We start from the raw sequence: 24,523 nt of genomic DNA on the forward strand, positions 1-24,523 counted from the left end.
TGTGTGCCTAAGTGATAAAATTCATAATAATGAGCGCTTAAGTGATACCCTTCGTACTGATGTGCGCTTAAGTGATACCGTTCGTACTGATGTGTGCTTCAGAGGTACCCTTCGCACTGATGTGCGCTACAGTGATACCCTTCGTACTGATGTGCGCTTCAGTGTTCCCCTTCGTACTGATGTGCGCTTCAGTGATACCTTTCATACTCTTGTGCACTTCAGTGATACCCTTCATACTGATGTGCGCTTCAGTGATACCCTTTGTACTGATGTGCACTTCAGTGATACCCTTTGTACTGATGTATGCTTCTGTGATACCCTTCATACTGATGTGCGCTTGAGTGATACCCTTCATACTAATGTGTTCTTCATTGATACCCTTCATAATGATGCGTACTTGAGAGATACCCTTCCTTCTGATGTGCGTTTCAGTGATACCCTGTAGGAGAGTAGGGTCTGCAATCCTATGATCACCCAGATTTTTTGCTTTTGCTTCATTGGTTTACGACTTTCTCCGGCTGTGGGCCTGCCAATCAGACCCACAGCCTAGCTGTTCTCTCTCGAAATTAACACACATGTACGTTAGGTGCATCCACTAATTGGAACTGGGCCACCTTGTCAGTCCCTGTCTCAGCATACCACAGGTATCCAGGGCATCGGTGTACCCAGGGCCTACCAGGGGCTGAAGCATGTATTATGCCACCCCTGGAATGGCCGCCCAAATCTGACACAACTGGCTGCACGACAGCTGGGGCCACGTGGTGTAATCACCCGTTGCTGTAGGTGTAGTATTCCTACACCTAAACCCTAAAAATGGACACATGGATTCCTATCAGTCACTCCTATAGCAGGCCTTATCAATCCTGAAGGCAGAGTGCAGGGGATCATGTGGGACGGTGCTCTGGCGCGAGCTGAGCCCGTCGACGGCTTGCGGAACCAAGCCCTAATAGCCGTTCCATGGTGACGCGGGCCAACTACTTTTAAGGCATTATAATCCTTGCGGTTATCTGCTAGCTTTGGCATCGCATCACCTATACATGTCGAGTAAGGTGTCATACGAATGGGAATACGAACCCCTCGCCAGTCCTGGTGACGGGGTTAGCATTCCCCCCTTTTAGAGGGACACGACATGGAAGTAACCTTGAACCCCGGTTAAAGTTGACTCAAGCCTCAGCATCACAAAATGGATGCTGCCACCAGACACAAGTCTGACCTCCTGCTGCTGGGGGACCTTCCAGCAAGGGGAGCTTGGACAAAGGGTTTCCTGTCGAGGGCGGTGTTAGCACCGTCCCAGACAGGGTTTGTGTATCCCAGGTAGGCAGGGCTGAAAGGAAGGTGACTGCAAGTGGCACCCCGGTGCTCACTGTGCATAGCCCGGCTCAAACCAGTTTCGGGGGCACACCAGCCCCTGAGCTGGCGCGAAGCCGGACAAAGGATAGGGGTGTAACCACCCCCCTCCTGGCTCCACCCATAGGTAGAACCTAGTCACGGGCCAGCCCCTTTCTCTTAGAATAAAGGTAGGAGCGAGTCCCCTTCCCAAATTGGATAATCAGATAATCGGATAACTCCGAATCACGAACTACTTTCCACGAAAGGAACTCTTGACTATTTCTGAAGACTCTCCCTTGTGGCTAAGGAGTAGCCACCCTGCACCAGCAGGCACCACCTAAGCGCTTGCGGTTTGCTGTAAGTCTCTCCTACGGATCAAGACTGCCCAGCTCGACGAGACCCGAGTCCCTGCCATCTCTGACCTTTTACCTGCCTCATCAGCCCAGCTGAGAGTCGTAGGTGTGACGAGACCTGCGGGACCGGCTATCTTCAGAACCTGCACGACGCTTATCTAGCACGCCCACCGAGGGACCCTCGAGTGAGTGCACCTAGGGTTGAGAAGCCCTAACCCTGAGCAGCTCCAGCATCGAAGTCTGTCTCCCCAGCATCCACGAGATCTGCGTGGGGGCCCTTCCGCTCCTTGCTGTTCACCGCGTTGTTCGACCACTTGCCGACCGGCTTGTGGCCCTCTTCACGACGCACCACGATTGTTTCATCACGAGTCTGGTTGCTCCAGACTGGCTCTTGCTCCCCTTCAACAGAGGAGCACCACGGACCCTCCTGGTCCACTCCCGACGCCATCTTGACTCCCCCGCCTGGGTGGCCACTGCCAAGATCCGCTGCCCCTTCCTGGGCCCAGCATCATCGACAGCAGACACCTTCGTGGGACAGCTCGCCCTCCATCCTGGTCGCCGCCGCGCCTCCTGGTCCGAGGAACAGCCGAGTCCGACGTCACCCACTCACCTGGTCGAGGTGACTTCAGCCGGTACCCTCCTGGTACCCACACGATCGCTGGCTAGCGGTTGAGAACTGAGTCCCCTCTGCTTTCAGGTTTTCCTTCACCACCGATCCAGGCTTGGATCGCTCTGAACATCGTCACTGGTCGCCTGCCAGCAACTTCTTCTTTCAGGCTCCTGAGACTACACGAGGACTCCCGACATCTTGACGAACTTCACGCAGCCGCAGCCTCCGGGCTAGGTAACTCGAGCATCTCGGTGCTCCATCGCAGGTTCGCTCTACAAGTGTCCAGTTCCTTTTTCGTTTAGTCCCACTGATCGGATCACTCCGGAATCAGTATCTCCAGACTCTAACCATTCGCATTTCACTGTTAGTGTAGATGGTTTCTCGTGCCCCTCGGGCATTTGTGTAAATTGTGCAACTGAAGTATTTTCCTAAGAGTTTTGTAGTGTGCTTAGCTCCCTGACTCATAAAGAGCCAGGGTAGTCTTGTCATAAATAAATATCCTTTTATTTTCATAACAACTTGTGTGGTGTCCTTTCACTTGGTGTTCAAGGGGTATATGTGATGGTAAACAGCTGGCTTAACACGCCCTCTAGAGTTTAGCCTAAGACTGCTCGTATCCACGCTACTAGGATAGCAGGTCTAAAAGGTTGACTTACAACCAATCATCAATAAGGGTCGTTTGGAATGATACACAGTGATCACTAGAATAGTGAGCACTACATATCAGGCCAACTTCTCACATTGGTGAGCAGCGGTTGGGATTTGAGCTTGCTGTTGTTTTACCACACACGTATCCTAAGAATATCGCAGTGAAAGATCACATAAGTACCCAGGTACATATAACTTAACTTAGAATACTCCGAGTTCTACTGAACCGGCTGTTGTAGTGTAACAGGGCTTAGCACACCCTGACTACAACTCTTAGCAAGGGATCAGTAGGTAAACCCATAGTGTAGGTAGGTGCAACACTTACACCTCACTAGAAAAGCATGTCGGTCCACGGAGAGTCTGCAGGGACTCCCCTAGTGGTCAGTGACCCTCCACAGGTCGTGTCACGGTATGCAACTCTTAGCTTCAAGGAGATGAGACAACTGTGTGCCTCCAGGAAGCTAAACCAGGGTTCTAACCCTACCATCGCAATACTGATAGGTCTCTTAGAGGCGTACGATGCTAGGAGGTCCTCTAACCCAGGTCCCCCCAGTGCAGATGGGAACATGCCTCCCTTAGAGGGAACCCTCGGTGACCCAGACCTCGACCTCCACACAGAGGAGGAGGACGAGGACGAGTTATCGGGAGACGAGGCAGACAAAGGTCCAGTGGTAGTCGGCAGGCTTACAAGGACCAACTTAAGCAGGCATCAGAATGGAACTGGGGGAGCCCCGGGCCCACGCTCAAGCAGGCTTAACCTTGGGAACGGACGAGCTAGGTCTCTCTCCAGAGGCTCTGGCAGATCGGTTCATACACATGTCTCTCAGGCACCTTCTCAGAGAGGAATGACTTCCCCTCAGAGGAGGGAGCATGAAGCGAAGATGCGGGAGGTCAATCTGAGGATCGAGCGGGAAGAACTTGCCCTCGCCAAAGAAAGACTTGCCTTAGCCCGAGAGCAGAAATTAAGTGGGTTAGATCCCACTGGTGGCAGCGTTCTCAATAGAGAGAAAGACAGGGGTATAGACACTAGACACCTGAGTAAAATAGTGCCCCCCTTTAAACAAGGGGACGACATCCACAAGTGGATAACTGCCTTGGAGAGGGCCTGCACTGTCCAGTGCGTCCCCCCAAGTCAGTGGGCAGCTATACTGTGGCTTTCCTTTGAAGGTAAAGGAAGGGACAAGCTCCTCACTACAAGAGCTGAGGATGCTAACAACTACCAAGTCCTGAAGAACACACTGATTGATGGGTTCGGCTTAACCACGGAACAGTACCGGGTGCTGTTCCGAGACACCCAGAAAATTCAGTCTCAGGATTGGGCTGACTTTGTCGATTGTGCCACTAAGGCTTTGGAAGGCTGGTTGCTGGGTAGCAAGGTTACTGATTACACAGGATTGTACAATCTTATCATGCGAGAACAGATTCTAAACAACTGTCAGAACCAATTGTTGCATCAGCACCTTGTCGACTCGGATCTGACCTCTCCCCAAGAATTGGGAAAGAAGGCAGACAGATGGGTCAGAACAAGGGTCAAGCAGAACCAGAATCAGAACCAGGGTGGTCAGAAGAAAGCAGACCAAAAGGGTAACAAGAACGAACAAAATGACCAGAAGTCTTCGACAGGTCCCCAACAAACCAAAGAGGGTGGGGGTCAGGCTTCACAGAAGAAGAAGACTCAAGAAGGCCAGTCCAAAAGGTGGTGCCAATACTGTAAAAGTAAGACTCACTGGTTTAGTGAGTGCACCAAGAAAGGAGGGCAAACTCCTACCACTGCAGCCCCTAAGGCACCTGCGCCCCCTAGTACAGTCAGCAGTGGTAGTGCGCCTCCCAAGGCATTAGTTGGGTTAACCTTGGGAACCGAGGGGAGTGACGACTTAGTCGGCACGCTCACTCAGGCCGTCCTTGTCTGTACAGGGGATATGGATATGTCCCCTGATGCCAGTCCCAATACTTTGGGCAAATACAGACAGACACCTTTGATAAATGGAAGAGTGGCCCAGGCCTACAGGGACACGTGTGCCAGTGTCACCATGGTGACGCCTAACTTCGTGGACCCTGGACAGATCATGCTAGGTACCAGTTACCTAGTGACCAATGCCAGCAACGTCACTACCAATCACAGTATGGCAGTTGTTGATTTCTCCTGGGGAGGGGTAAGTGGCCCGAAAAAGGTTGTGGTTAGTTCAGACCTCCCTGTAGAATGTCTGTTGGGCAATGATTTGGAAACGTCACAATGGTCAGAAGTGGAGCAGAGGACTCACATGGAGATGTTAGGCTTGCCAGCACATGTCCTTGCTGTGACCAGGTCACAGGCCAAAAGATGCCCCACTGAACAGGTGCTGGATCCTGGAAGAACGGACCAGACACCTTCCAAGAAAAGGAGCAGTAAGGGTAAGGCTTCGCCTTCCCCCTTGCCCCAGGTCGTGGATCAAGTCTCCGAGGAGGCTGACCTTAAAGAACTGAGGGAAACTGAGCCGCAAGAGCTTGAACCTGGTCAGGTTGAGTTTCTGGGCTCAGGGGGACCCTCCAGGGAAGACCTGGGGAAGGCACAGTTAGACTGCCCCTCACTTGAACCCCTCAGACAGCAGGCCGCTGCTGAGGCTGCAGGGAACGCCACGGGTACCCACAAAGTGTACTGGGACGATGGACTCCTGTACTCTGAGGCAAGAGACCCCAAACCTGGTGCGACCAGGAGGCTGGTCATCCCCTTGTCTCTGAGAGGTTTCCTTCTCACCTTGGCCCACGAGATTCCCCTTGCAGGTCACTTAGGCCAGAATAAGACTTGGGACAGAATTGTTCCACACTTTCACTGGCCCCACATGTCCGAAGATACGAAGGAGTTTTGCCGCTCCTGTGTCACTTGCCAAGCCAGTGGTAAGTCAGGTGGCACGACAAAGGCCCCCCTCATACCACTACCAGTGGTGGGGGTACCCTTTGAACGAGTGGGGATCGACATTGTCGGACCAATGGAACCCCAGACAGCATCAGGGCACAAGTTTATACTGGTGGTGGTGGACCACGCCACCAGGTATCCTGAAGCTATTCCCCTTAGGACCACTACGGCACCTGTGGTGGCACGGGCCCTACTTGGAGTGTTCTCCAGAGTGGGCTTCCCTAAGGAGGTCGTCTCAGACAGAGGTGCAAACTTCATGTCGGGATATCTGACTGCTATGTGGAAGGAATGTGGTGTCAACTACAAGTTCACCACACCCTATCACCCACAATGCAATGGGCTGGTTGAGAGATTCAACCGGACCCTAAAAGGGATGATTCACGGACTACCTGAAAAGCTTCGGCGGAGATGGGATGTCCTAATACCCTGCCTCTTGTTCGCCTACAGAGAGGTCCCGCAGAAGGGGGTTGGCTACAGCCCTTTTGAGCTTCTGTTCGGACATCCTGTAAGGGGACCCCTTTGTTTGGTAAAGGAAGGATGGGAGAGACCTCTCAGAAAGCCGGCATCAAACATTGTGGACTATGTGCTCGGTCTCCGCTCGCGGATGGCGGAGTACATGGAAAAGGCGTCTAAAAACCTTGAGGCGAGCCAAGAATTACAGAAAGCTTGGCACGACCAAAAGGCTGTCCTGACTGTGTATCAGCCTGGACAGAAGGTGTGGGTGCTGGAGCCAGTGGCCCCAGCAGCACTCAAAGACAAATGGTCTGGGCCCCACACGATCATTGAGCAAAAGGGAGAGGTCACCTACCTGGTAGACCTGGGAACTCCCCGGAGCCCCCACAGGGTGCTCCACGTAAACAGGCTCAAGGCATATGTCGACAGGGAGGGCATGGGCTTGCTCATGGCCACAGATGAGGGACAGGAGGAGGAGAGTGACCCTCTCCCGGACCTGCTCCCTCAGAACCCTGACGATGGATCAGTAGATGGTGTTGTCTTTTGTGGCAGCCTCTCTGGACATCAACAAGAGGATTGTAAACAGGTTCTTCAATCCTTTCGACATATGTTCTCTCTGACACCCAGTCAGACCAAGTGGTGTACCCACGAGGTCGACACTGGGGACAGTCTGCCCGTAAAGAGTAAAATCTATCGGCAACCTGATCATGTCAGAGACTGCATCAAGACAGAGGTGCAGAAAATGTTGGAGCTGGGAGTCATTGAACCCTCGGACAGCCCCTGGGCTAGTCCCGTAGTGCTCGTGCCGAAACCTCACACCCAGGGCGGTAAGAAAGAGATGAGGTTTTGCGTGGACTACAGAGGTCTCAATGCGGTCACTAAGACCGACGCCCACCCGATACCAAGAGCAGTCGAACTTATCGACCGGTTGGCCTCGGCCAACTACTTAAGTACGTTTGACCTGACAGCTGGGTATTGGCAAATCAGGTTAGCTGAGGAGGCCAAGCCCAAAACAGCATTTTCTACCCCGGGTGGGCATTATCAGTTCGTGGTAATGCCCTTTGGTTTGAAAAATGCACCTGCCACCTTCCAAAGGCTGGTGAATCGAGTTCTCACTGGGTTGGACGACTTCTGTGCGGCGTATCTGGACGATATCGCTGTCTTTAGCTCCACCTGGGAGGATCACCTGGTCCACCTGAGGAAAGTGTTAGAGGCCCTGCAGAAGGCAGGCCTCACTATCAAGGCCACCAAGTGCCAGATAGGGCAGACACAGGTTGTATACCTGGGCCACCTTGTAGGTGGAGGCCAGGTTCAACCATTGGAGAGCAAAATACAGGCCATCCAGGACTGGGCTCCTCCAACCACCCAGACTCAGGTTCGAGCTTTCTTGGGCCTGACTGGTTATTACCGGAAATTTGTCAGAAATTATGGATCCATTGTGACCCCGCTAAACGACCTGACAAGTAAAAAGATGCCAAAAAAAGTTCAGTGGACAGCAAGCTGTCAGAAGGCGTTCGATGACCTAAAGCGGGCCATGTGCACAGCACCTATCCTAAAGAGTCCAGACTACTCCAAACCATTCATTGTCCAAACAGACGCTTCGGAGCTGGGTGTGGGAGCTGTTCTATCGCAACTGAATTTTGATGGTCATGACCAGCCCATAGCTTTTATTAGCAGGAGGCTGACCCCCAGAGAGAAGAATTGGTCAGCTATTGAGAGGGAGGCCTTTGCTGTGGTTTGGGCCCTGAAGAAGTTGAGGCCATACTTGTTTGGCACTCACTTCAAGATTCAGACCGACCATAAGCCCCTCTTGTGGCTAAATCAAATGAAGGGTGAAAACCCCAAACTACTTAGGTGGTCCATTTCCCTACAGGGGATGGACTTCACAGTGGAGCATAGACCTGGCACTGATCATGGCAATGCAGATGGGCTCTCCAGGTATTTCCACTTAGAGCAAGAAGACTCACCTGGTCAAGGTTAGCTTATTGTCCCAAAGTTTGGGGGGGGGTCATGTAGGAGAGTAGGGTCTGCAATCCTATGATCACCCAGATTTTTTGCTTTTGCTTCATTGGTTTACGACTTTCTCCGGCTGTGGGCCTGCCAATCAGACCCACAGCCTAGCTGTTCTCTCTCGAAATTAACACACATGTACGTTAGGTGCATCCACTAATTGGAACTGGGCCACCTTGTCAGTCCCTGTCTCAGCATACCACAGGTATCCAGGGCATCGGTGTACCCAGGGCCTACCAGGGGCTGAAGCATGTATTATGCCACCCCTGGAATGGCCGCCCAAATCTGACACAACTGGCTGCACGACAGCTGGGGCCACGTGGTGTAATCACCCGTTGCTGTAGGTGTAGTATTCCTACACCTAAACCCTAAAAATGGACACATGGATTCCTATCAGTCACTCCTATAGCAGGCCTTATCAATCCTGAAGGCAGAGTGCAGGGGATCATGTGGGACGGTGCTCTGGCGCGAGCTGAGCCCGTCGACGGCTTGCGGAACCAAGCCCTAATAGCCGTTCCATGGTGACGCGGGCCAACTACTTTTAAGGCATTATAATCCTTGCGGTTATCTGCTAGCTTTGGCATCGCATCACCTATACATGTCGAGTAAGGTGTCATACGAATGGGAATACGAACCCCTCGCCAGTCCTGGTGACGGGGTTAGTATTCCCCCCTTTTAGAGGGACACGACATGGAAGTAACCTTGAACCCCGGTTAAAGTTGACTCAAGCCTCAGCATCACAAAATGGATGCTGCCACCAGACACAAGTCTGACCTCCTGCTGCTGGGGGACCTTCCAGCAAGGGGAGCTTGGACAAAGGGTTTCCTGTCGAGGGCGGTGTTAGCACCGTCCCAGACAGGGTTTGTGTATCCCAGGTAGGCAGGGCTGAAAGGAAGGTGACTGCAAGTGGCACCCCGGTGCTCACTGTGCATAGCCCGGCTCAAACCAGTTTCGGGGGCACACCAGCCCCTGAGCTGGCGCGAAGCCGGACAAAGGATAGGGGTGTAACCACCCCCCTCCTGGCTCCACCCATAGGTAGAACCTAGTCACGGGCCAGCCCCTTTCTCTTAGAATAAAGGTAGGAGCGAGTCCCCTTCCCAAATTGGATAATCAGATAATCGGATAACTCCGAATCACGAACTACTTTCCACGAAAGGAACTCTTGACTATTTCTGAAGACTCTCCCTTGTGGCTAAGGAGTAGCCACCCTGCACCAGCAGGCACCACCTAAGCGCTTGCGGTTTGCTGTAAGTCTCTCCTACGGATCAAGACTGCCCAGCTCGACGAGACCCGAGTCCCTGCCATCTCTGACCTTTTACCTGCCTCATCAGCCCAGCTGAGAGTCGTAGGTGTGACGAGACCTGCGGGACCGGCTATCTTCAGAACCTGCACGACGCTTATCTAGCACGCCCACCGAGGGACCCTCGAGTGAGTGCACCTAGGGTTGAGAAGCCCTAACCCTGAGCAGCTCCAGCATCGAAGTCTGTCTCCCCAGCATCCACGAGATCTGCGTGGGGGCCCTTCCGCTCCTTGCTGTTCACCGCGTTGTTCGACCACTTGCCGACCGGCTTGTGGCCCTCTTCACGACGCACCACGATTGTTTCATCACGAGTCTGGTTGCTCCAGACTGGCTCTTGCTCCCCTTCAACAGAGGAGCACCACGGACCCTCCTGGTCCACTCCCGACGCCATCTTGACTCCCCCGCCTGGGTGGCCACTGCCAAGATCCGCTGCCCCTTCCTGGGCCCAGCATCATCGACAGCAGACACCTTCGTGGGACAGCTCGCCCTCCATCCTGGTCGCCGCCGCGCCTCCTGGTCCGAGGAACAGCCGAGTCCGACGTCACCCACTCACCTGGTCGAGGTGACTTCAGCCGGTACCCTCCTGGTACCCACACGATCGCTGGCTAGCGGTTGAGAACTGAGTCCCCTCTGCTTTCAGGTTTTCCTTCACCACCGATCCAGGCTTGGATCGCTCTGAACATCGTCACTGGTCGCCTGCCAGCAACTTCTTCTTTCAGGCTCCTGAGACTACACGAGGACTCCCGACATCTTGACGAACTTCACGCAGCCGCAGCCTCCGGGCTAGGTAACTCGAGCATCTCGGTGCTCCATCGCAGGTTCGCTCTACAAGTGTCCAGTTCCTTTTTCGTTTAGTCCCACTGATCGGATCACTCCGGAATCAGTATCTCCAGACTCTAACCATTCGCATTTCACTGTTAGTGTAGATGGTTTCTCGTGCCCCTCGGGCATTTGTGTAAATTGTGCAACTGAAGTATTTTCCTAAGAGTTTTGTAGTGTGCTTAGCTCCCTGACTCATAAAGAGCCAGGGTAGTCTTGTCATAAATAAATATCCTTTTATTTTCATAACAACTTGTGTGGTGTCCTTTCACTTGGTGTTCAAGGGGTATATGTGATGGTAAACAGCTGGCTTAACACGCCCTCTAGAGTTTAGCCTAAGACTGCTCGTATCCACGCTACTAGGATAGCAGGTCTAAAAGGTTGACTTACAACCAATCATCAATAAGGGTCGTTTGGAATGATACACAGTGATCACTAGAATAGTGAGCACTACATATCAGGCCAACTTCTCACATACCCTTCATACTAATGTGCGCTTCATTGATACCCTTCACACAGATATGCGCTTGAGTGATACCCTTCATACTGACGTGTGCTTTGGTGATACCTTTGTACTGATCTGGGCTTTGGTGATACCCTTCATACTTATGTGGGCTTCATTGATACCCTTCGTACTGATATGCACCTCATTGATACCCTTCGACCTGATGTGCACTTCAGTGATACCCCTCGTACTGATGGTTGCTTCAGTGATACACTTCATACTGATGTGCACTTTAGTGATACCCTTCTTACTGATGTGCGCTTCAGTGATACCCTTCATACTGATGTGTCCTTCAGTGATACCCTTCATACTGATGTGCGCTTGAGTGATACCCTTCGTACTGATCTGCGCTTAAGTGATACCCTTCATACTAATGCGCGCTTCAGTCATACCCTTCATACTGATGTGCGCTTGAGTGAAACCCTTCATACTGATGTGCGCTTCATTGATATCATTCATACAGATGTGCACTTGAGTGATACCCTTCATACTGATGTGTCCTTCAGTGATATCCCTCATACTGATGTGCGCTTCAGTGATATCCTTCGTACTGATGTGCACTTCAGTGTTCCCCTTCGTACTGATGTGCGCTTCAGTGATACCTTTCGTACTGATGTGCACTTCAGTGATACCCTTCATACTGAAGTGTGCTTCAGTGATACCCTTAGTACTGATGTGCACTTCAGTGATACCCTTCGTACTGATGTGTGCTTCTGTGATACCCTTCATACTAATGTGCACTTCAGTGATACCCTTCATACTAATGTGCGCTTCATTGATACCCTTCATACAGATGTGCGCTTGAGTGATATTCTTCATACTGATGTGTGCTTCGGTGATACCCTTTGTACTGATCTGGGCTTCGGTGCTACCCTTCATACTCATGTGGGCTTCATTGATACCCTTCGTACTGATATGCACCTCATTGATACCCTTCGACCTGATGTGCACGTCAGTGATACCCTTCATACTCATGTGAATTTCAGTGATACCCTTCATACTGATGTGCGCTTGAGTGATACCCTTTGTACTGATCTGCGCTTCAGTGATACCCTTCATACTGATGTGCACTTCAGTGATACCCTTCTTACTGATGTGCGCTTAGTGATACCCTTCATACTGATGTGCGCTTATGTGATACCCTTCGTACTGATGTGTGCTTCGGTGATACCCTTCGTAATGATGAGCGCTTCACTGATACCCTTCATACTGATCTGCGCTTTAGTGATAACCCTTCGTACTGATCTGCACTTCAGTGACACCCATAGTACTGATGTTCTCTTCAGTGATACCCTTCATACTGATGTGCCCTTCAGTGACACCCTTTGTACTGAAGTGAACTTCAGTGATACCCTTCATACTGATGTGCGCTTTAGTGATACCCTTCGTATTGTTGTGTGCTTCAGTGATACCCTTCATACTGATGTGCTCATCATTGATACCCTTCATACTGATGTGCGCTTGAGTGATACCCTTTGTACTGATGTGCGCTTCAGAAATACCCTTCATACTGATGTGTCCTTCAGTGATACCCTTCATACTGATGTGCGCTTGAGTGATACCCTTCGTACTGATCTGCGCTTAAGTGATACCCTTCATACTAATGTGCGCTTCAGTCATACCCTTCATACTGATGTGCGCTTGAGTGAAACCCTTCATACTGATGTGCGCTTCATTGATATCCTTCATACAGATGTGCACTTGAGTGATACCCTTCATACTGATGTGTCCTTCAGTGATATCCTTCATACTGATGTGCGCTTGAGTGATACCCTTCGTGCTGATCTGCGCTTAAGTGATACCCTTCATACTGATGTGCGCTTCAGTAATACCCTTCGTACTGATATGCGCTCAGTCATACCCTTCATATTGATGTGTGCTTGAGTGAAACCCTTCATACTGATGTGCGCTTCATTGATACCCTTCATACAGATGTGCACTTGAGTGATACCCTTCATACTGATGTGTGCTTCATTGATTGCCTTCATACTGATTTGCGCTTTATTGATACCCTTCATACAGATGTGCGCTTGAGTGATACCCTTCATACTGATGTGTGCTTCAGTGATACCCTTCATACTGATGTGCGCCTAAGTGATAAAATTCATAATAATGAGCGCTTAAGTGATACCCTTCGTACTGATGTGCGCTTAAGTGATACCGTTCGTACTGATGTGCGCTTCAGAGATACCCTTCGCACTGATGTGCGCTACAGTGATACCCTTCGTACTGATGTGCGCTTCAGTGTTCCCCATCGTACTGATGTGCGCTTCAGTGATACCTTTCATACTCTTGTGCACTTCAGTGATACCCTTCATACTGATGTGCGCTTCAGTGATACCCTTTGTACTGATGTGCACTTCAGTGATACCCTTCGTACTGATGTATGCTTCTGTGATACCCTTCATACTGATGTGCGCTTGAGTGATACCCTTCATACTAATGTGTGCTTCATTGATACCCTTCATAATGATGCGTACTTGAGAGATACCCTTCCTTCTGATGTGCGTTTCAGTGATACCCTTCATACTAATGTGCGCTTCATTGATACCCTTCACACAGATATGCGCTTGAGTGATACCCTTCATACTGATGTGTGCTTTGGTGATACCTTTGGACTGATCTGGGCTTTGGTGATACCCTTCATACTTATGTGGGCTTCATTGATACCCTTCGTACTGATATGCACCTCATTGATACCCTTCGACCTGATGTGCACTTCAGTGATACCCCTCGTACTGATGGTTGCTTCAGTGATACACTTCATACTGATGTGCACTTTAGTGATACCCTTCTTACTGATGTGCGCTTCAGTGATACCCTTCATACTGATGTGTCCTTCAGTGATACCCTTCATACTGATGTGCGCTTGAGTGATACCCTTCGTACTGATCTGCGCTTAAGTGATACCCTTCATACTAATGCGCGCTTCAGTCATACCCTTCATACTGATGTGCGCTTGAGTGAAACCCTTCATACTGATGTGCGCTTCATTGATATCATTCATACAGATGTGCACTTGAGTGATACCCTTCATACTGATGTGTCCTTCAGTGATATCCCTCATACTGATGTGCGCTTCAGTGATATCCTTCGTACTGATGTGCACTTCAGTGATACCCTTCGTACTGATCTGCGCTTCAGTGATACCCTTCATAATAATGTGGGCTTCAGTGATACCCTGCATACTGATGTGCGCTTCATTGATACCCTTCATACAGATGTGCGCTTGAGTGATACCCTTCGCACTGATGTGTGCGTCAGTACTACCCTTCATACGGATGTGTCCTTCAGTGATATCCTTCGTACTGATGTGCACTTCAGTGATACCCTTCGTACTGATCTGCGCTTCAGTGATACCCTTCATACTAATGTGGGCTTCAGTACTACCCTTCATACTGATGTGCCCTTCAGTGATATCCTTCGTACTGATGTGCGCTTGAGTGATACCCTTTGTACTGATCTGCGCTTCAGTGATACCCTTCATACTGATGTGTGCTTCATTGATACCCTTCATAATGATGCGTACTTGAGAGATACCCTTCCTTCTGATGTGCGTTTCAGTGATACCCTTCATACTAATGTGCGCTTCATTGATACCCTTCACACAGATATGCGCTTGAGTGATACCCTTCATACTGATGTGTGCTTTGGTGATACCCTTTGTACTGATCTGGGCTTTGGTGATACCCTTCATACTTATGTGGGCTTCATTGATACCCTTGGTACTGATATGCACCTCATTGATACCCTTCGACCTGATGTGCACTTCAGTGATACCCCTCGTACTGATGGTTGCTTCAGTGATACACTTCATACTGATGTGCACTTTAGTGATACCCTTCTTACTGATGTGCGCTTCAGTGATACCCTTCATACTGATGTGTCCTTCAGTGATACCCTTCATACTGATGTGCGCTTGAGTGATACCCTTCGTACTGATCTGCGCTTAAGTGAAACCCTTCATACTAATGCGCGCTTCAGTCATACCCTTCATACTGATGTGCGCTTGAGTGAAACCCTTCATACTGATGTGCGCTTCATTGATATCATTCATACAGATGTGCACTTGAGTGATACCCTTCATACTGATGTGTCCTTCAGTGATATCCCTCATACTGATGTGCGCTTCAGTGATATCCTTCGTACTGATGTGCACTTCAGTGATACCCTTCATACTGATGTGCGCTTCATTGATACCCTTCATACAGATGTGCGCTTGAGTGATACCCTTCGTACTGATGTGTGCGTCAGTACTACCCTTCATACTGATGTGCCCTTCAGTGATATCCTTCGTACTGATGTGCGCTTGAGTGATACCCTTTGTACTGATCTGCGCTTCAGTGATACCCTTCATACTGATGTGCGCTTCATTGATACCCTTCATACAGATGTGCGCTTGAGTGATACCCTTCGTACTGATGTGTGCGTCAGTACTACCCTTCATACTGATGTGCCCTTCAGTGATACCCTACGTACTGATGTGCACTTCAGTGATACCCTTAGTACTGATGTGCGCTTCAGTAATACCCTTCTTACTGATCTGCACTTCAGTGATACCCTTCATACTGATGTGCGCTTCAGTGATACCCTTCATACTGATGTGCGCTTCAGTGATACTGTTGGACAGGCCACATGAAGGGCTTGCTCCCTCCCCGCATGACACGGCCCAAGCCCCGGCCCTCCAGGTGTGACCCACAGGACCAGCCCGCAACCCGTCTCCAGACGGAACTCCTGCCCCCGGACATCTGTGTACCATGGGGCCGACCCACTCCCGGCTCCCCCGTCCGGACCAGCCGCCATCTTGGACACTGCACCACGAGGCCGCGTGGCCTCAGCTCGACCCTAACCCTGGGCCTGGCCAGGCCCCGCCATCCCGGCACCACCATCCACCCAGGAGGTGAACGGACCACTTGGCAGGTCAATGGGAGAAAGGAGTGTCGATGGCTCTCCCCCCGCCAGGTGCCGATCGCCCTCCAGCTCCCCCGGGCGCTGGCTCCACCCCCTGCTGGGTGTCTGGACTCCCTCATCCCGGACCTCCCGACCTCCAAGTGCGAGGGTCCGGACATCAAAGGGCGCCAGACCTATAACTAGGGCAGCTCCAGAGCAGGGAGGTAGTTGTATCCTGGAGTCGAGAGACACCGCGAAGAACTCATCCTTCACGGACTACCGGCGCTGCCGTAGCCCTGCCTTGCGAACTACCGTCCTGCCTGCTGGCGCTGCCGCGGCCTTCTTCATCCTCCATCCTCGTCGGGACCTGCTGGCGCTGCCGCGGACCGTGTAACGACCATCTTCATCGGGACCTGCTGGCGCTGCCGCGGACCGTGTAACGACCATCTTCATCGGGACCTGCTGGCGCTGCCGCGGACCGTGTAACGACCATCTTCGTCGGGACCTGCTGGCGCTGCCGCGGACCGTGTAACAACCATCTTCACCGGGACCTGCTGGCGCTGCCGCGGACCGTCCAAGCTAGAACACCAAGCTCGAGGATTGTGAGCTATCCATCATTGCATCTACCAGATTGGTAACCAGACTGTCCCGCTACCCCCTTTCCCAACCAAGAGACTAGAATCGAGGGGACCCCTGAGTCCAGACCTCCTTGTACCATTGCATCGTACCTTAAGAAACTGCTTATAAAGAGCGTTGAAACCTATCCTTGTGTGGTGTACATCTGTGGGGGGGAAGTTACTTGTCTGTACGATCGCTGGAGACGGCTCTCCCCGGAGACCTCTCCCCTTGTCCTCGGCCGACCCTCCCGGTCCGTCTAACAGATACCCTTCATTCTGTTGTGCGCTGCAGTGATACCCTTCATACTGTTGTGTGCTGCGGTGATGCCCTACTTTCATGATGTAGGACTAACAGCACTGCACCTTCATGATTATAAGTGACTGACACCACTGCACCTTCATGATTATAAGTGACTGACACCACTGCACCTTCGTGATTATAAGTGACTGACACCACTGCACCTTCATGATTATAAGTGACTGACACCACTGCACCTTCGTGATTATAAGTGACTGACACCACTGCACCTTCATGATTATAAGTGACTGACACCACTGCACCTTCATGATTATAAGTGACTGACACCACTGCACCTTCGTGATTATAAGTGACTGACACCACTGCACCTTCATGCTGTAAGAGTGACTAACACCTCTGCAGCTTATGTTGTAAGAGAGACCAAGGGCCAGATGTATCATGCTAAGTTATGTTCCAAATGCTGAAATTCGCAGAATTACCGCATTTGCGATCGCAATTTAGCTGTATGCTATGTAGGTAGGCAAAAACCTACTCGCAAAATAAGGAAATGCATAAATTGCGATTCCCTATTTTGCACATGCATTCAGAAAATTACAATTTGCGATTCCCTAAATGCTATGCTAGTAGGCATCGCAAATTGCGATATTGCCTTAAGTAATTGCAAATTAGCACCAACTTCAAGTTGGTGGTAATTTGCGATTTCCTGGAGAAAAGCTCTTTTTTTCTTTTTTCAAAGTGCCATGTGGCACACATGCATGCACTTAGGGCATGTATGTGTGCCACATATGCACACATGCACATTTCAGGGGTGCAACAGGGTGTCCTTTTAGAACCCTTGAAATTGCGTGCGTAATTTGCGCGTACCTATTGGGTACTCGCAATTTGCGCATGCAATTCCCATTCATTCCTAAGGGCCTCTTGGCCCATAGGAATGAATCGAAAGAGATTCCTTAATTGCGACTCGCAATTTGAGATTCGTAATTAAGGAATGCATAGTTAGCGCAATTTTTATTGCGATTCCTACATACATAGCAGTTTGCGAGACCTTAATAGCGATTTGCAAACAAACGCTATTAAGGACTCGCACATCTGTGTTTTTTATATATATGCCCCTAAGACCACTGCACCTTCATGGTTAAAGAGTGACTACCACCACTGCACCTTCATGATATAAGAGTAACTACCACCACTGCACCTTCATGGTTAAAGAGTGACTACCACCACTGCACCTTCATAGTTAAATAGTGACTACCACCACTGCACCTTCATGGTTAAAGAGTGACTACCACCACTGCACCATCATGATGTAAGAGTAACTACCACCACTGCACCTTCATGATGTAAGAGTAACTACCACCACTGCACCTTCATGATGTAAGAGTAACTACCACCACTGCACCTTCATGATGTAAGAGTAACTACCACCACTGCAACTTCATGGTGTAGGAGTCTCAGGCTGGTAATGTATTGTACAATACAGGGGTTGCTGTGTTGACATGATTTTCGCCTTCAATCCAACTCTGCCTCCAAACAGTTTAACTAATCGTAAGAGTTCTTTGAAGACATTTTCTGTAATAATTTGTTTTGCATTGTTCTTTTCTTTTCAGTTTATCACATTAGGATATTTTTGCCAAAGCAATTCATTCCCATCTTCCTTATCAACAAATTTGCAAAATGACTTGGGAATCAACAGGAAGGTCATGTTGATGAACCCTCTCAAAGACATCCTAGAGGGTGCAAACCTCACCCAGATGAAAGGTCACCCAGATGAAACTGAGCAACAAGTCAGAAAGATCCTGAGCGAAGTAGAGAAGCTCATACCCAAAGTTACATTCACTCACCTGGACAACACAACGTGCACTGAAAAGAGCAAGGTGTCCATCATAAGCCCCAGAGAGAGCTACTGTATCGGCGACGAGGTGACGGTACAGCTCGACATGTACGACTACTTGGGCAACAGGAAGAAATATGGAGGTGACATGCTGCGAGCAAGAATCTACTCACCAGATCTCATGGCCGGAGCTTCTGGGAGGATCACAGACTTCCACAACGGAACATATCATGCTCATTTTACCTTATTCTGGAAAGGAAAAGTGAAAATTTCCCTCTTTCTGATCCACCCAAGCGAAGCTGTGGCAACTCTGTGGAGGGCAAGAAATACTGGCTTTAAGTATATCGCTCACAAGGTGAAATTTACCAATGCAACGCATAGTATTGAAGCCACGTGCGCCTATGACTTGGACACCGAAGAGGAGGTCTGCAACATCATGGAGAACAGAGATGAGTATCCATTCTACTGCATCAAGCCGGCTCACATGCCCTGCGCCACCATAACACAAATGACAAGCTACTTTACACACGAGTCCTACTTCACTGACCTGGAACGGCCGCTCTTCGACAGGTAGGTCCTTAAATGATCTTCCTATACTGTGCAGAAGAAACAGCCCTGATAGTTGTGACATTACTGGGTCCTACCTCACCACCACTGAGTGTCTGCTCTTCAACATGTAAATTCTCTATGTAGAGCTTCCACTTAATTTAAGAATCCTGCGTTATAGCTGTAACGTACCATGGACCATTCCTCACCATCATTATGGCACCTATATGCACCATAAAACTTTACCCACTTTGGATACACATGTGAATGTGAAGGTCTTTCTATTAATTGGAACTTTCTTGTAGCTTCAGGACGACTCATAGAACAGACTGTCCCATCAGCAATACTTCCAAGTTGGAATGTCCAACTTCAGCAAACCTCCCAGTAAAGACTGGTCTCATCAGTTCTGAGAGACTCCCATCCACAAGACTCCCAGTAAAGACTGGTCTCATCATTTCTGACAGAATCCCATCCGTAAGACTCCCTTGGAAAGACTGGTCTCATCAGTTCTGACAGACTCCCATCCATAGCACTCCCAGTAAAGACTGGTCTCATCAGTTCTGACAGACTCCCATCCATAGCACTCCCAGTAAAGACTGGTCTCATCAGTTCAGACTCCAGGGGATACAGGCTCCCATCCATACGACTCCCAGTAAAGACTGGTTTCATCAGTTCTGACTCCAGGGGATACAGGCTCCGATCCATAACACTCCCAGTAAAGACTTGTCTCATCACTTCTGACTCCAGGGGATACAGGCTCCGATCCATAACACTCCCAGTAAAAACTGGTCTCATCAGTTCTGACTCCAGGGGTTACAGGCTCCCATCCATAAAACTCCCAGTAAAGACCGGTCTCATCAGTTCTGAGAGACCCCAATCCATAAGACTCCCAGTAAAGACTGGTCTCATCAGTTCTGACAGACTCCCATCCATAAGACTCCCAGTAAAGACTGGTCTCATCAGTTCTCACTCCAGGGGATACAGGCTCCTATCCATAAGACTCTCTGTAAAGTCTGGTCTCATTGGTTCTGACAGAATCCCATCCGTACGACTCCCAGTAAAGACTGGTCTCATCAGTTCAGACAGACTCCCATCCATAGCACTCCCAGTAAAGACTGGTCTCATCAGTTCTGACTCCGGGGGACACAGGCTCCAATCCATAGCACTCCCAGTAAAGACTGGTCTTATCAGTTCTGACAGACTCCCATGCATAAGACTCCCAGTAAAGACTGGTCTGATCAGTTCTGAAAGACTCCCATTCATATGACTCCCAGTAAAGACTGCTCTCATCAGTTCTGACAGACTCCCATCCATAAGACTACCAGTAAAGATTGGCCTCATCAGTTCTGACAGAATCCCATCCGTAAGACTCCCAGTAAAGACTGGTCTCAACTGTTCTTTCAGGCTCCCATCCATATGTTACCCAGTAAGGACTTGTCTCATCAGTTTTGACAGACTCCCATGCATAAGACTCTCAGTAAAGACTCGTCTCATCAGTTGTCACTCCAGGGGATACAGGCTCCCATCCATAAGACTCCCAGTAAAGACTGGTCTCATCAGTTCTGACAGAATCCCATCCGTAAGACTCCCTTGGAAAGACTGGTCTCATCAGTTCTGACAGACTCCCATCCATAGCACTCCCAGTAAAGACTGGTCTCACCAGTTCTGACAGACTCCCATCCATAGCACTCCCAGTAAAGACTGGTCTCATCAGTTCTGACTCTAGGGGATACAGGCTCCCATCCATAAGACTCCTGGTAAAGACTGGTCTCATCAGTTCTGACAGAATCCCATCCGTAAGACTCCCAGTAAAGACTGGTCTCATCAGTTCTGACAGACTCCCATCCATAGAACTCCCAGTAAATACTGGTCTCATCAGTTCTGATTCCAGGGGATACAGGCTCCCATCCATACGACTCCCAGTAAAGACTGGTCTCATCCGTTCTGACTCCAGGGGATACAGGGTCCGATCCATAACACTCCCAGTAAAAACTGGTCTCATCAGTTCTGACTCCAGGGGATACAGGCTCCCATCCATACGACTCCCAGTAAAGACTAGTCTCATCAGTTCTGACAGACCTCCATCCATTAGACTCCCAGTAAAGACTGGTCTCATCAGTTCTGACAGACTCCCATCCATAAGACTCCCAGTAAAGACTGGTCTCATCAGTTCTCACTCCAGGGGAGACAGGCTCCTATCCATAAGACTCCCTGTAAAGTCTGGTCTCATCGGTTCTGACAAAATCCCATCCGTAAGACTCCCAGTAAAGACTGTTCTCATCAGTTCGGACAGACTCCTATCCATACCACTCCCAGAAAAGACTGGTCTCATCAGTTCTGACTCCAGGGGATACAGGCTCCCATCCATAACACTCCCAGTAAAGACTGGTCTCATCAGTTCTGACTCCACGGGATACAGGCTCCCATCCATAACACTCCCAGTAAAGACTGGTCTCATCAGTTCAGACAGACTCCCATCCATAGCACTCCCAGAAAAGACTGGTCTCATCAGTTCTGACTCTAGGGGATACAGGCTCCCATCCATAAGTCTCCTGGTAAAGACTGGTCTCATCAGTTCTGACAGAATCCCATCCGTAAGACTCCCAGTAAATACTGGTCTCATCAGTTCTGACTCCAGGGGATACAGGCTCCGATCCATAACACTCCCAGTAAAGGCTGGTCTCATCAGTTCTGACTCCAGGGGATACAGGCTCTGATCCATAACACTCCCAGTAAAAACTGGTTTCATCAGTTCTGACTCCAGGGGATACAGGCTCCCATCCATACGACTCCCAGTAAAGACTAGTCTCATCAGTTCTGACAGACCCCCATCCATAAGACTCCCAGTAAAGACTGGTCTCATCAGTTCTGACAGACTCCCATCCATAAGACTCCCAGTAAAGACTGGTCTCATAAGTTCTCACTCCAGGGGAGACAGGCTCCTATCCATAAGACTCCCTGTAAAGTCTGGTCTCATCGGTTCTGACAAAATCCTATCCGTAGGACTCCCAGTAAAGACTGGTCTCATCAGTTCAGACAGACTCCCATCCATCGCACTCCCAGAAAAGACTGGTCTCATCAGTTCAGACTCCACGGGATACAGGCTCCCATCCATAAGACTCTCAGTAAAGACTGGTCTCATCAGTTCTGACAGACTCCCATGCATAAGACTCCCAGTAAAGACTGGTATCATCAGTTCCGAAAGACTCCCATCCATAAGACTCCCATTAAAGACTGGTCGCATCAGTTCTGACTCCAGGGGATACAGGCTCCCATCCATGAGACTACCAGTAAAGATTGGCCTCATCAGTTCTGACCGAATCTCATCCGTAAGACTCCCAGTAAAGACTGGTCTCACCAGTTCTGACAGGCTCCCATCCATAACACTCCCAGTAAAAACTGGTCTCATCAGTTCTGACTCCAGGGGATACAGGCTCCCATCCATAGCACTCCCAGTAAAGACTGCTCTCATCAGTTCTGACTCCAGGGGATACAGGCTCCCATCCATAGCACTCCCAGTAAAGGCTGCTCTCATCAGTTCTGACAGGCTCCCATCCATAACACTCCCAGTAAAAACTGGTCTCATCAGTTCTGACAGACTCCCATCCATAAGACTCCCAGTAAAGACTGGTCTCATCAGTTCTCACTCCAGGGGATACAGGCTCCTATCCATAAGACTCCCTGTAAAGTATGGTCTCATCGGTTCTGACAAAATCCCATCCATAAGACTCCCAGTAAAGACTGGTCTCATCAGTTCAGACAGACTCCCATCCATAGCACTCCCAGTAAAGACTGGTCTCATCAGTTCTGACTCCAGGGGATACAGGCTCCCATCCATAACACTCCCAGTAAAAACTGGTCTCATCAGTTCTGACTCCAGGGGATACAGGCTCCCATCCATACGACTCCCAGTAAAGACTAGTCTCATCAGTTTTGACAGACCCCCATCCATTAGACTCCCAGTAAAGACTGGTCTCATCAGTTCTGACAGACTCCCATCCATAAGACTCCCAGTAAAGACTGGTCTCATCAGTTCTCACTCCAGGGGAGACAGGCTCCTATCCATAAGACTCCCTGTAAAGTCTGGTCTCATCGGTTCTGACAAAATCCCATCCTTAAGACTCCCAGTAAAGACTGGTCTCATCAGTTCGGACAGACTCCTATCCATACCACTCCCAGAAAAGACTGGTCTCATCAGTTCTGACTCCAGGGGATACAGGCTCCCATCCATAACACTCCCAGTAAAGACTGGTCTCATCAGTTCTGACTCCACGGGATACAGGCTCCCATCCCTAACACTCCCAGTAAAGACTGGTCTCATCTGTTCAGACAGACTCCCATCCATAGCACTCCCAGAAAAGACTGGTCTCATCAGTTCTGATTCTAGGGGATACAGGCTCCCATCCATAAGTCTCCTGGTAAAGACTGGTCTCATCAGTTCTGACAGGCTCCCATCCATAACACTCCCAGTAAAAACTGGTCTCATCAGTTCTGACTCCAGGGGATACAGGCTCCCATCCATAGCACTCCCAGTAAAGACTGCTCTCATCAGTTCTGACTCCAGGGGATACAGGCTCCCATCCATAAGACTCCCAGTAAAGACTGGTCTCATCAGTTCTGACAGAATCCCATCCGTAAGACTCCCTTGGAAAGACTGGTCTCATCAGTTCTGACAGACTCCCATCCATAGCACTCCCAGTAAAGACTGCTCTCACCAGTTCTGACAGACTCCCATCCATATCACTCCCAGTAAAGACTGGTCTCATCAGTTCTGACTCTAGGGGATACAGGCTCCCATCCATAAGACTCCTGGTGAAGACTGGTCTCATCAGTTCTGACAGAATCCCATCCGTGAGACTCCCAGTAAAGACTGGTCTCATCAGTTCTGACAGACTCCCATCCATAGCACTCCCAGTAAATACTGGTCTCATCAGTTCTGATTCCAGGGGATACAGGCTCCCATCCATACGACTCCCAGTAAAGACTGGTCTCATCCGTTCTGACTCCAGGGGATACAGGGTCCGATCCATAACACTCCCAGTAAAAACTAGTCTCATCAGTTCTGACTCCAGGGGATACAGGCTCCCATCCATACGACTCCCAGTAAAGACTAGTCTCATCAGTTCTGACAGACCTCCATCCATTAGACTCCCAGTAAAGACTGGTCTCATCAGTTCTGACAGACTCCCATCCATAAGACTCCCAGTAAAGACTGGTCTCATCAGTTCTCACTCCAGGGGAGACAGGCTCCTATCCATAAGACTCCCTGTAAAGTCTGGTCTCATAGGTTCTGACAAAATCCCATCCGTAAGACTCCCAGTAAAGACTGTTCTCATCAGTTCGGACAGACTCCTATCTAGGCCTGGGCGAAGCACTACGCTACGCTCGCGTAGTTTGCGAAGTTCGCGCTACTTCGCACTACGCGAACTGCAGGTAGCACAGTGCGAACACGCGTAGCGT

The 24,523-nt window shown here is 49.9% G+C and overlaps 1 protein-coding gene across 2 annotated transcripts in view; it reads left to right on the plus strand.

Annotated features, from left to right (window-relative positions):
* Positions 1-24,523, plus strand: part of LOC146788707 (NXPE family member 4-like) — a 652,915-nt gene that overhangs the window by 312,545 nt on the left and 315,847 nt on the right. For both annotated transcript variants that reach the window (XM_085630307.1, XM_085630310.1), the window contains exon 3: positions 18,294-19,087. In XM_085630307.1, the coding sequence (XP_085486433.1) occupies positions 18,294-19,087 (794 nt within the window). The remainder of the gene's footprint in view (positions 1-18,293; positions 19,088-24,523) is intronic.

Source organism: Triturus cristatus, chromosome 10 (assembly GCF_964204655.1).
Source record: "Triturus cristatus chromosome 10, aTriCri1.1, whole genome shotgun sequence".
In the NCBI taxonomy this organism is placed as follows: domain Eukaryota; kingdom Metazoa; phylum Chordata; class Amphibia; order Caudata; family Salamandridae; genus Triturus; species Triturus cristatus.